This window comes from Galendromus occidentalis, unplaced genomic scaffold, assembly GCF_000255335.2.
Source record: "Galendromus occidentalis unplaced genomic scaffold, Mocc_1.1 scf7180000077194, whole genome shotgun sequence".
NCBI lineage: Eukaryota > Metazoa > Arthropoda > Arachnida > Mesostigmata > Phytoseiidae > Galendromus > Galendromus occidentalis.
The window spans coordinates 202525-215862 of record NW_003805182.1 but is presented as its reverse complement, the minus strand read 5'-3'; the positions used below and the strand labels follow the sequence as shown (position 1 = coordinate 215862).

Below are 13338 nucleotides of genomic sequence, written 5' to 3'. Positions count from 1 at the left end.
TTGACCGAAGGGCTCCTCGGTGTCATCCCGAGGTTTTTGTTGTGGTGTGCGGGAAAATTCCAAGTTTTCGTTTTCTCGCGACCTTGCACCGCGTCTCCCTCGCCTCCCGGAATTCTCTCTTACCGAACGACCAATGTGCTTGGCAAGCTGGATGTTGCCAGCGAATCAACCAGTCGGAAAGAGCAACAAGCCGGCGGGTAGCAGCTCAAGAATTCGCGCTGAGCGTCGCATCACTGGAATAAACGACTTTTCAGCCTGGTGATAATTTGTGCTGGAAGTCGGAATACGATAGAGCATCACGCGGGCGTATTCGTGCGGTTGAGTGGAGCGTGCTAATTACGGCGAATTCTTTGTTGATGTCTGTTCGAGACGTGGAGCTCTCGTGCCTATCATCTGAATCAGTGAACTTGCTCAGGAAGCTGGAGCTCGATCAAGTTCAAGGGACTCTGCCTCTGTGACCAGTAACTTTGATGGCTTGATTCGGGGAAACGGTCCCCACCGAGGACAATTCAGGTGAGCGATTTCGCTGATTCCTGGGAGCGCATTGAGCGTGGCGTATCCCCTTTACCGTCTCGAAACGACATCACACGCTTCTTCGCTCGGACTTCGTGATTGGACTCTGAGCCGATACGACAAAGACAAAAAAAATACGACAAATGTCTCGGTGCACTGTCTTCAGAGAGCTCCCGACGACCATCGTCTGTTGCGTACCCGCGGATTCCACCCGAAACTCTCTCGCCGTCTAAATCACTCAGAGTATGTGTTGTGATATCTGGAAATTCAAGACTGATTGAGTCGGAGCCTGACATCCTGACGATAGCCGTCATCCGGGCTCTCCATCCGAAAAGCTCAGTGAGCTCTCATCCGAGTGCCCTCGTTTGAGGAGCTGCAGAGGTTGTTTCCGCTTCCGGGGATCCATCCGCCCTTTTCCTCGAGATCTGGGAACCCGAAGTTGAATTTCTGTGGGTCTCTTCATGAATCCTGAACACTGTTAGTTGAGTATATCTATAACTCAATTTTCGGCCTATCAAAGAGTTCTATAAAGTTACGACAGAAGGAATTCGGGGAAATGAACTTTGCGGGGAGGCAAGGATGAATCCATCGGTGCTAAATCTCGAGGCTGAACTCCCCGCTGCTTCTGAGAGAGCAGAGCGTGTTTTCAAAACACCCGAAATCGAAACATTCTTTTCGGAGAGGATGCTTAGTTAGCGGCTAGGCTTAACCATGAATTCCTTCAGTTCCCTTCAATGGAGATTCTCTCACGGAACGGACATTCTTCCGGTGAATTCTTCATCAAGTTTCATCACATTGAGTGAGCACAGAGTTCTGGCAGGGTTTGAAGTCAGTTTCTGGCTGCGGGTATTCTTATTCAGTCCCTTGGGAAGGTTTCAGATCTCTCTGTAAGGCGAGGGGGAGGGGGCAGGGAAGTACCGGGATTTATTTCTCCACTGACTTGCCTGGAACGCTCACATGATAATCGCTCCCAGCAATAACGGTCTGCCCTCTAGTAAATAATACCATGTTCTAGTGTTTGTTCAGACCTACAGTTGCTGGATACGTCACGTGTTTCCAGAGGCCTCATCTGCCGCGGCGGCATCAAGCTAGCAACCCGCGACGTGACTCTGGCTTCCGTCCTAACATTTTCACGTTAGACAACGCGTGACCATAGGCGCGAGAAAATATTGTGGGCGGATTCCTGACGCTTTCAATGAGTCACTCGCGTAATGGATACCGGCCAGGAGATTCTCTTGCGGTCTCATCCGTTGTCTGTCTAGTCCTTCAGGTAAACGCGAATCGAACGTTCTGAGTTGTACGCACTTCCGTCAAAATATTGAGCTCGGAAACGAGACTTGACTGCGATCGCTCCCGGTGAGGGGAACCTGGATGGGCATGGAAGAGACTCGGGGAGTGTTTCTGCGTCGCGCCGTGTAGCTGCAAGGAAAATGCAGTCTGCGCTCGATCTATCCTGGGAATCGCGTTCGTAGCGGTGTTTACAAAATTCGTTGTCCTGAGCCGCGCACTCCGAATAACGGCCTCGCTGGTACATCGACTCATGGATAGCTCTCCAGAGGAATGTTGTCGTCAGTATGAATTTCGTAGCAATGCGCGCGCGTAGTGCGGAGCCGGCGCGCCGCGTTTTTGAACCCTGCGACCTCTTCTGGGCAACGGGATTCCATCCCATGGGGATCCGAGAACCTCTGATCTGCAAACGGCCCACCAGGGCCATGGAATCCTTGATCCGGGGGAATTCGGGCTGTTCCTCCACTATCCCCATCGCCGGCTCGGAAAGTTCCGTGGAAGATTTTTACGTGGAAGTTTGTTTACCGTTTCGTCGGACAGGTCTGTGAATGCGCCTTGACTGAGGCACATGCCTACAGACTTGAATCGACTCCTGATCTCAGCACGCTCGGTGATTCTAGAGAAAAGACTACAGCGCTTGTCGGACTCAGAATGCTTTCCCGTTCTTGCCGCTTCTACGATTCTGGCGTCACTCTCTGATATGACGTCACTTAAAATGCACTTCGTCACAGAATATCTGTGCTAGCGCCAGTTACGCGAACTGGGAGCGCTGCCAAGCAGGGCAGCTTCCGTCGGAGTAAATTGGGCGCCGACCTGGGAGATATAAATATGTACATCAGTCCCGAATCCCGAATGATAATTCCGTCGAGTATTCCTCATTCTTCTCTGCTGGAATGCCCGCTCCGAAAATTCCACTGCGACTCGAATATCAGAGGGGCAGAATTGCGCCGTATCGCTCGGGACTGCGAGGCCCGCTCCCGGAGGAGTCTCGCAAAGGCTCAGCGTCGGTCTCGATCCTTTTCCTCGATCACTGGTAGTATATCCGCCGTGGTCTATCGAACATGAGCAGCGAGGATCGATGCGCAGCGGTGACCATAGCTGCCGCGTCACCTACAAATCTCAATCTATGCCGAGCTGAAGTTTTCCCGAATCCAGTCGACAGCAGAGCACGGAAGCTCGCGACGAAATATTTGACCAGAAAACAGCGAATGAAGGGACGCCGACTCCTACGCCGAGGAAATGTAGGAATCATTGTCGTGGAAAAAATGCAGCCAGGAAAGGAAAGCAGAATGATCACTCCCGGTTCCACTGGATTGAAGACGTAACAAAAAATATCATCAGCTCTTTGAAATTGTATCTGTGGCCAACGGAGCATATTCTTTCGTTTATTGCGTCTCTTGTTGGAATCTGACACCCTCGTCTTCCGCGCGCCGCCGTATTCCCCTCGACTTATTTTTGTTCCCTCTCGAGTTAGGCTCGAACCTCGTTGTCAAATCCGACATCCACGCCGAGCGATTTACCTCCGGGAGACTTCCGCGTACATTCTGCAGATGCCTTCGTACGCAGCGAGAAGCGACTTGAACTCCGGCCTCTTTCGTGATACCCGATCTGTTATCATAACAAGAGCGCTAGTGCTGTATCAGTTATTCAGATCTTTCTGGATTAGGCAACAGCAGTGGGCACTTCCTCGATTCGTCAACTACCGGCGGCGAAGTATCATTCCGCTGGAGTCGAACGTTCATTCATAGAATGTCGAGTCATAAGCGGAAGTTATGCATGACAGAAGAGCGTTACCCTCCAACGATTTGAATTAGACTACGAGAAATCGATTCACGACTTACTCAACATCTTGCTTAGCATGGCCATTCGGCAGCCGTGGATTCAATTCGGGTGGCTCCTAATGAATTTTGACGCACTACTCTGAAAATAAGCTGAAATCTGAAGCGTGTGAATCGCCAGAAACTACGCGAAACCCTGAGCTCATATGAAGCACGATATCCCAGCAGCGGAATTTTCGGATGGCGAAAGTGTTGAGACAGCTTGCGGCTAGGATGTCCTAGCTCTCACCCGCGTGGCAGCCAGCGATCGAGTCATGAGACACTCAGGTTTCGTTAGCCGCACTGGCAGAAAGCGCGGACAGAAATTTGATCCCCGATATCGGACACATAAGGAATTATCTGGAAGTGACGTCGTTGGATTCACGGAGGATTTATCTAGGAGTGACGTCTCGAAACCGATCGCCGACTTTCGATGCTCGGGGCAAAACCCGAAACCTTGGAGAACAGGATGCCGAGCTTCTATATTATCGCTGGTACTTCGAGTTATTTGATTCGACGATGTCGTGAGATATTCTGACCAGGGTCGAATCTTTCAAAAAGACAAAGCAAAACAGAAACGGCGGAGATCAGCAGCAGTCGATTCCGGACGGCGCCTCATACTGTGTTACTTCTGCCGGCTGAATCCGTTTTTGTTTTCTCTAACGCCTCGAATCCCTTTATTATTGCTTTAGTCTCACGCTGTTCTGGCTCGAAACCCAAACATTCCGAACACTGAGTCTTGTTACACAATACCTCAATTCCCAGAGCAGTGGTGTTTTTGATGATTTGAACTCCAGAAAACGTGAGAATGAGCCCACCCTTGAGCGGCAAGCTCAATGTAACTGCATTCCCCCTCCTCCAACTTACAAATATCAGATCGACCCCATCTGGACCGAGCCGAGACCATTGGCTTTCATGCGAATTCGAGTTCGCGACTTCCGCAGGATGCTCCAGAAACCTCGCGTTGCCGGGCAATACTGAATACTGACTTGGTGGCAGCGACTGAATTTCCGAACAGCTGATGATTGCGGAACCGTGCTCCATGGTCGGCGCGCTTGCAGCTTTTGAAAAATGGCACCGCTTTGAACGTCTCTGGTGTCACGCGTTGATCGCTTTGGGATCTGGAAGAGCCGACTCCGCATGCTGTTCGCCATCAGACTTCGTCGACGAGCACAAATCTGTCAAAATCCGCTGAGCCGGGGTCGAAGAGCAAGGGGAGACAGAACTAAATTAGCGTTGTATTCGTCTTCGAGCAACATTTCCTGCCATTTAGCTTCATTCTCGGAATTATCCAAAAACTCACGAAATGCTCACCGACCGCGGTTGGTTCGGTTGAGGATGCAGAGCCGGGAGACCGAGTGATCACAGGGACTCGCAAGGAAAGCTTCAGGAAATCTTCCGGGGAATCCGGAGTACGAAATCTCGTTGATGCTTCGGAATCCCAGAAGCATATCGGAAGGGAATAGAGAGAGAGAGCCTGCAGCACGACCTGAAAGCTGCGGTTGGCGGAGCGCCGGAAAACGTCGCCAAAAATTACCCCTCATATTTTAGTTCATCCCATTTTACGCAGACGACATCCAGACGGATTTCTTTCCGAGCTTAATGCGTGAGGCACTTGTGACACACAAGATCGTTCTCAACGTTCCGTTCCTCCCTTCCTCTGTAAGTTGACTTTCTCCGGCTCTCATTTCGCTTATATAATACTCGTCAGCCGCTAGCTTTTCCGGCATCTTTAAATACGGATACTTTCGGCAATCGTTTAAGCCGCGACAGCCAGGCTTCGGGAGAGGCATCGACACGATCCGAAAAATTCCGTTCGGATTCCATGTAGGTAGTAACGATTCCTCACTCGGCTCGCTGCCTCGCGTTACGCGAGGTGGTCGCACGATGCTTCCTTTTTCGATTGAGAGAATGGACATAGATTTAGCGTCAAATGTCCGATTCGGCGTCTGAGATGGGCATCCGGCGTCTGAGATGGGGATGATCTTCGAGCTGTCTACCGCGGATGCAAGTCGGAAACGTCAGAAGACATTCGTCCGATCCCTAGGCTCCGATTCCGTGGGTGATTCTCCTGAGCCTAGGGTGGTATCCTACCCGGATAATCGTTCCGCTGTGCTTCGATGATCGCTGTCGAGTTGGGCGTCGCGTCTCGAGAATCGGCAGAAACTTAAATAAAACTTCCATACCGATAGCATGGAGCGTGCCTTTGCATTAACATTAGCGTGCTCGAGATGATTCCTCGTCTCGGTGGAAGTTTCTGAGAGTTCTTAACAAGCCACAGCCGAGTTCATCCGGGTCCGCAAGGAACCAGACCGATCACGATAATGGAGGGACGGAAACTTTTCTCCAATACGGCCAAGGAAACCTTCTCTGACTAGTAGATACGAAAACTATCCACCGCGACGGTCTGCACGAACAAACTGCCCCAGTTTGCTGCCTCTAAGCAGGCATGCAGAGGAATTCGAAAGTTTGGGATGCATAAAATAGAAGCCTCTCGTGAAGAAGACATACGTCCCGCCGCCGAGAGCTCTGGCTCATATCTGCGAAAATGAAACAACGCGGACGCGTTCCGCGTGGAATTGGACCGAGCAAGCTTGCGTCGCCGTCAAACTCGAGAACATTCCGATGCATTACGGAAATTTTAGTGTTTGCGATTTACATTCCGCAGGTTCCGAGAGATGGCGAGGCGTGGAGCGACGTAAGTGCCGGAAGTTTCGCGGTCCGAGGAAGTTGTCACTGAATGATGCAGCCAGCTCCCTATATTTCTTTTTTTTTACCAGCAAACTCTTCCGAGCCGCCCCTGCTGACGCCCGAATACCACGTTCAGCGATTAACCGTTTTTGTGACCACTTCACGTTGGACAGCTGAATGCCCGAATGAGAGAAGCCGCAGTGGAAAGAAAGAATCTTTCTGGAGTTTTGACCCGGGCTGAACTTCCGCTTGAACGAGTGAGACGGGAACACTGAGCAATCAAGACTTCTTTGTTTCGACGTCATTGTTGTCGCTGCTAAACACGGGATGTCTCTAAAATAATCGCGTTTCGCGGAGAAGCCAGAGAATCTTGGAATCACGTCGACGTTTGAGGCGGACGTTAAGTTGAGAGAATTCCTACGTACGCTTCGAATACGATGGGAAAGCTTTGTGGGAAGTGAGTCTGTGGGTCAGGTAATAGTTATGAGCGGCGAGAGCCCAAGACTTGGCCTTTTCTTGAAATTCGCGGGGTGTATAAGGAGTAATGCGAACGAGGTGTTCGACTCTCATCAAGTGAAAGTTTGCAGAGATGTTTTCAAGATTCCACTGAAAAGCGAAACTTCTGCGCGAAGGAATGCATACAAGAGTTGGAGCAAATAAACCTGACAGAAAACCATTTTTATTGACGCGCCTCATCCCATGGCGGTGAGCGCTGGAGTGAACGATCACGAGCACTTGATGACCGAATATGGTTTCTACTCCCGAAAATAGGAGAAACCTTGAAAATCACCAAGGAAAAATATTTCGATATCGGCGTATCATCGCAACGCCGAACATTCTTGATTTGGTGCGATGAAAGAGTCGGCCATATGTACTTGACACTTGTGAGAAGAGTCGTCACAATAGCACGGATATCACGCGATCGCCGTACCTCGGTTGGAGCGACTTCCGATAATTGTGGGTTCCCTACACGGATGATGGACGGTATTGCTTCGGACATGGTAATGCCTAAATTCACAGCCGCGTCGGATCATGGAATAATCAAGCGATTAGTCAAATCAATTGACTCGTCCATAAAGGCACCGTGTCAGTTTTTTGCATAGGAAAATGGAATTCCGGAGATTCGGCGAACGTTTCACGTTTCCTGTGTTTAAATCACTTTTTCCATATCCGACGGAAGGCTTCGCCGTGGTCGGCAGGCCGGCTGGCCGGCCGGCCGGTCTCCCTCTCTCCTTGCGCAACGCGCACGCGAACTGCAAAAGACGCGCGAACGAAGGCGAAACGCTTGTTGATGGCATTCAAAAAGACAATTAGCGCCACCGCCTGGACAATCGACTTCGGTTGATCAAGCTACATGTCCCGTCCACCTCGTTTTGTTCGGTGTGGCTTTCACCGTGCCGACGTATTATGTCAGCGCTCGTTTTCTTTCGGAGGAGCAGGTTATTCCATCAAGCCGGCTCGCTTTCCCTGTTGTCATCTTGGAATTGACTTGTTCAAGGGGAACGCATACGGAGAATGAGCTCTCGTCGCCTGTACATCTAACACATCTTTCCGAACACAACACCGATATTGCGCGGAGATAGTTCTTCGCCTCAGAAATGTGATTGGGGATCGAGAGCGCACGACGCTGCATAACTCAGAAAGCCTCCGATGAACAATTCGAATTGAAGCGACAGTCTTCATCTCTGCGACGATCGCGTGACTCGCCTTCCACCGAAGTCATCTTTTTTCTCCACAAAGCTGCTACGAATGAGCTACGATTCACGTTCTCAACACGATCGCTGCTCCCTGCCGTCAACGGCCAAGGCTCAAGAAGGGGATCGTACCTTGATTTCGTAATGATCACTGCAAAGGTCGTCACGGGGAACATGCAGAAGAATATAATTGATGTATCTTAGCGTAGTTTTCCTCATTATCTTCTGTTGAACCATGGTTTGCGCGCCGCGATTGTCTAATTGCCTGCTGATTATAATGATGGAGTATCAGCTTCCAAGTTAGATGGAGATAAGGCACACGAGGGCTAAACTTGATCTGTTTGTTGCAGAATGCTTCGACCGCTGGAGGCGCCGCGGGTTTTCCTAGTCTGGTCTTTTCTAGTCATCACGGGCCTCCTAGCCTGCAGAGATAAACAGCACTACGCACTCGAAGAATACGACTGCAGATGCGTTCGCACGTGAGTCTTTCGATTCCCTTCAATGATTGTAAGAAAATCGAGCTTTGGATTCGAGGAATGAACTCGACTTGCAAAGGCTCATTCTGAGCGAAGCGTTGAGCTTTTAGAGATCGAGATGCGGCCGGCCAACTTCTCTCCGGCTTGTTCTCCGCTCATTCGAGTCGCTCACGGGGAGCTTCCTAGGTAATCGATTCTCACGGCGACAACCTTGAAGGAGGTTCTCCATCGAAAGTCCATCACAGACAAGTCCACAAATATCACAATCGCCTCCCGCCCAAATCCGAGCGAGCTTGAAACTCTGGGACAATCGATGAACTTCTCGCCTAAAAAAATTCGGAACGCCCGGGTTACTAACACCAGCGTCCTCTTCCGGAAATACGTTTGGAATCAGGCATCGGCTGTGTTGAATCCCGTGAATATACATACTTCCCTGCGTTCCCAAATCCGCGGATCCTGTTTTCTAGACGGGATGTCATAATTTCCGATCTTTCCCTACAGAATATCCGTTAGATGGCAGCTGCACTGCTACTCTGTGATTCCCTCAGACGGCAGCGGAGGAGCATCATTCTCAAGTAGCAATCCGAACAATAATTCATCAAATGGATCCTCAGCATCATTCACGGAGTCGAAGTCTAGGACACAGCGAGTCCATTCAACAAAACTGTCACGGAGCGGTGACTTCACGGTACATAAGATGCTGTTCCTTAATAATGAGAATCACCTGAATGATGAATTGGACTCATTTCGAGAAAAGCGTAGTTCCGTCAACCCTCATAATCCGAGGCTTGCCACGTGTACAGGTGAGAACTCTATCCAGACCAGCCCGAGAAGTCCCTGTCCGAGAGATTGAGTACATCGGCAAGAACCGGGAGATCCGACAATTCACGATCGAGTACGCCCCGAATGCGAAGCCCAATGGAATGTCTTCTCTGGAGGTGAGTCAGAATCTTTTGGCGCGCTTCCTACACGACCCGCTCCCAGGTTCTCAACGGAGCCGATTCCACCACTCCCGAACAAGGAGTCCGTTATAAAGATTTCCAATCACCACCCCAATATCAGAGAAGGGTCTCGATCGGCCGGGGAGGAGTCGGATCCAGTGGAATGTAACTCATCAGGAGATCTTCAAGCGAATATTCTCCGGTTTTCAGATATCGTGTGGCGCAGGTGCTGCGGAAATACCCAAATTATTGGAGAAACTGAAGTCTCTAAACGTCAACGATGTCGGTGATGTGAAGTTCAAAAGGTGTCCTCTACCGAGAAATTTGACCTATGGACAAATTCTAGGTGAGCGCTCCGAGACATTATCCGAATCGCTAACGGATCTCGTCTAATACATACATACATAGCTTAATACATGATGCATAGCTCAATGCTTAGCCTGCATCGGATCTGAACGTCCCCAAAGAGAGTGAGATAAAAGTTCTGAGCATTGACTTGATTTCTTCCAGACGGTTCCGACAGGACTGTGACAATTTTCAGTCTGATATCTCCGATTCTTGATTCGTCAGTAATCCCAAAGAAGCCGTTCGAGGGTTTCGCGTCCTCAATCAGGGAGCTGTCCATCATGGAAACAAATTCATCAGGATCAAAAGCGCTCGAGAGCTTCGAAGAAGGTTTCTTCGAACCTTTCGGCAACCTCACGTTCTTGTCTCTGGTGCGGAACAGGATAAACTCAACTGTCGCATTGCAGCCCATCCCGCACCTCAAAGAGCTGAATCTGAGTGAAAATCCCTTGAAAAACCTCTCGGCCGGAACATTCCAGAACTTGACAGAGCTGCGTTGGCTTGTTCTTGTCGGCTGCAGAATAGAGTCCATTGACAGAAACGCGTTCGCGACCCTCGGCGACCTAAAGCTGATCGACCTATTCAAGAACTCCCTGACGGAGCTCCCTTCGGATTTGTTCAAGAATACCCTGCAACTGGGGGAGATATCGCTCAGTTTGAACGATTTTCGGAATGGTTTGCCTGAGAATATTTTCCGGAACCTCGGCCGACTCGAAAACTTCACATGCTGGCGATGTGGCTTACAGAGCCTCCACGCCGGTGTTTTCCGTGGAGCAACGCGATTGTATCGACTCGATCTGGGACAAAACGAAATATCCATACTGGACAACGACACATTCCGGGAGAACCCGCGATTGCAATTCCTGTCTCTATCGAACAATAGATTGAGCGATCTCGAAGGGCTTAACTTGCCGCCGCAGCTGAAAACCCTGGAGCTGCAATCGAACCAACTTTCCACGTTGCCGAAGGATCTGTTCGAGTTGGCGCCGAGTCTTGTTTCGATCAATTTGGGGAGGAACGCGATCCATCATTTGAAACCCGGCACGTTCTCGATTCTGTCACAGCTCAGAGCCCTCGACCTATCGCAAAACCTACTGACGAATTTCAGCTCCTCACACTCCACCCAGTGGGTCGAAATCAGAGATGTGAACCTCAATCACAACCGACTGACGACAATGCCAAATATCCAGTCCCATAACATAGTCCATTTCGAGAAATTCTCCATGAGACACAACAAAATCCGTTTTGCTCGCATGCTCCCCTTCCGCTCCCCGAAATTGGATATTGATCTCCGCGACAATCCATTAGAGACAGTCGACGTTTCGTACCTGATGGACAATTTCAGCGCGGGCGACGAAAGCCCGAAGCCGAGGATCCAGTATATGATCGACGGTCCCCTCAAGTGTGATTGCCACCTCCTTCGATTCTATCAGTACATAAAGAACAAGACCATCGAGTTCGGCAGCTTTCCCGAGAAACTGCTACAATGCCGAGGACAGACCGAACCTTTCCTATCGATGACCGAAGAGGACTTCCGCTGTAAGTTGAATGAGACGGAAGGTTGTCCTCAACCCTGTGATTGCGATATCGCAGAGATTGATCGCAGCGTTCGGGTTGACTGTTCCGGCAGGAATCTGACAACGTTGCCGCCGCTCCCAGAGAAAACAACAGAACTTGATTTGTCTAACAACCACTTCGAAGAAGTCCCAGCATTCCCAGAGACCTCTCGGCTCCGCGAAATCGATCTCAGCAACAATCACATACACGACATCTCGAACTTGGTGGCTCGCCACGGCGAGGGCTGGACCGACGTATCGTTGGCGAATAATTCCATCAGGTACATAGGAAGCTTACGGAAGGAAAACTACCGAGTCGATTTCTCGGGCAACCTCTTCGTTTGTACCTGTGATACTTGGACGGCTCTCCAGAACTACTTCAAAGACGTGGAGGTAAAAGAGCGGCGGAGAGTCGCTTGCGACGAGCTCGTGAACCAAACTTATCTCTCGATGAATGATTTCCTCAACGACAGCAGCTGCGACCCGATTATCGAGAATCAAAAAGCCGTCAATAGGCTCACCGTCATTCTCGTGTGCTCTGCGGCGCTCCTTATCGTGCTGATAACGATCGTCTACTACAAAAACCGGCGTCGGATCATTGTTTACATGTTCACTCATCATTACAATATATACGTCCTCATCTGGCCGGACAGCGAGGTTGACTGCGAGAAGACTTATGACGCTTTTGTCTCTTTCTCTGATCAAGACATAAACGTCGTACACGAGATCATCAAGGAGCTCGAGAAAATCGACCCAAGCAGCGGCGAGCCGACCTACAAATTGTGCCTCCACTACCGCGATTGGATTCCGGGAAACTCGATCGTTTATAACATTGTGAATTCCGTTCAGAATTCACGCCGTACCGTTTTGGTCCTTTCGGAGAATTTCATCTCGTCTGTCTGGCTGAATGTGGAGTTCCGAGCGGCGCTAACGCAGATGATCGAGGACCGTTCTCACAAGCTCATAATCGTCGTCATAGGAGAGCTGCCCTCGGAGAAGAAACTGGATAAAGAGCTCCAAGATCTCCTCCAGAATACCTATCTCAAATGGGGAAACCCGGGATTCTGGGACCATATCCGTTTCCTCCTGCCCCACAAAAATCAAAAGAGCAAAGGAATCGATAAAACTAAATCTGTGCTCAATGGTCATCCGATGACTCGGATCTTGTTGGAGAGTCGTCCGACCTCGGCTAATCTAGCTCGAACGGCTGAGACTCTCGAGAACGAGAAGAATCGTCTGAAATCGATTGCTCAGCCGGTTGGCGGCACCTTGGATAGTGCGAATGGTCACATCAATGACGCTTATGTGGCAGTGAGCACGGAGGACATCAGCGTTCACTGTGATTCGTTCAAGAATGAAGATAAGCCGAAAGTTACTTCGGGCAGACACTGTCCGCGATCCGCGAATGCTGTTCGACCCCCTCGCAAGCGGGACAAAGTCGACAGTGACGCGTGAGGACATCAACCCGACATGTTTCGCCTGTAAATAATGTTTCCATCCATTTATGCCCCATCGCAATGTAAATAGCTGGTGTACAATGAAATACATGGATTGTGTCAGACCTGAGCTTGAATTAAATCACGAACATCAGGGGAAAATTATGAATGTTGATTTGGATGATAGTTTTGGCTTTCTTTGTTTATGATTATCATTTTCTTTTTCATAATCATCATTTCCTCTGTTCGAAATTATTTCTATCCATCGTCCCCGGATGTGCATCTCTTCTTGAGATCTCCCTCGCGGGACAGGGGAGATTTCACTTCATGGGGTTCGCAATCCGACGCCAGCTGTCCTAGATTACCCACCGGACCTTTGCGACGGTTACGAATGGACGATCGAGGGAGAAAGATAGATCTCATTTTTAGGGGACATAAGAATATCCACTCCGAGATAGACGCCTAGTCACCTGCTCGGATTTCAACCTCTTCTCGAGTGTCGCGACGTGGGACCGGCTCGCTCTATCGGAGCACCGTGACTGATGAACGAGGGCAAACCAGATCGACTTGAATGAGAGATAT

General features: G+C 50.0%; 1 protein-coding gene across 1 annotated transcript; it reads left to right on the top strand.

Annotated features, from left to right (window-relative positions):
- The first annotated feature begins 9209 nt into the window (after positions 1-9209).
- On the top strand, positions 9210-12775 carry LOC100903409 (protein toll-like). Its single transcript, XM_003741776.2, has 3 exons — positions 9210-9416; positions 9630-9765; positions 9930-12775. Exons 1-3 carry the CDS (start codon positions 9210-9212, stop codon positions 12773-12775), a joined length of 3189 nt encoding a protein of 1062 aa, XP_003741824.2.
- Positions 12776-13338: the final 563 nt, after the last annotated feature.

Bases quoted from the DNA above. Each gene is read 5' to 3' on its own strand.
- LOC100903409 (XM_003741776.2), top strand. From the start codon at position 9,210: ATGAATTGGACTCATTTCGAGAAAAGCGTAGTTCCGTCAACCCTCATA. The intron at 9,417-9,629 runs GTGAGTCAGAAT...TCCGGTTTTCAG, and splicing joins ATGGAATGTCTTCTCTGGAG to ATATCGTGTGGCGCAGGTGC. The intron at 9,766-9,929 runs GTGAGCGCTCCG...GATTTCTTCCAG, and splicing joins GACCTATGGACAAATTCTAG to ACGGTTCCGACAGGACTGTG.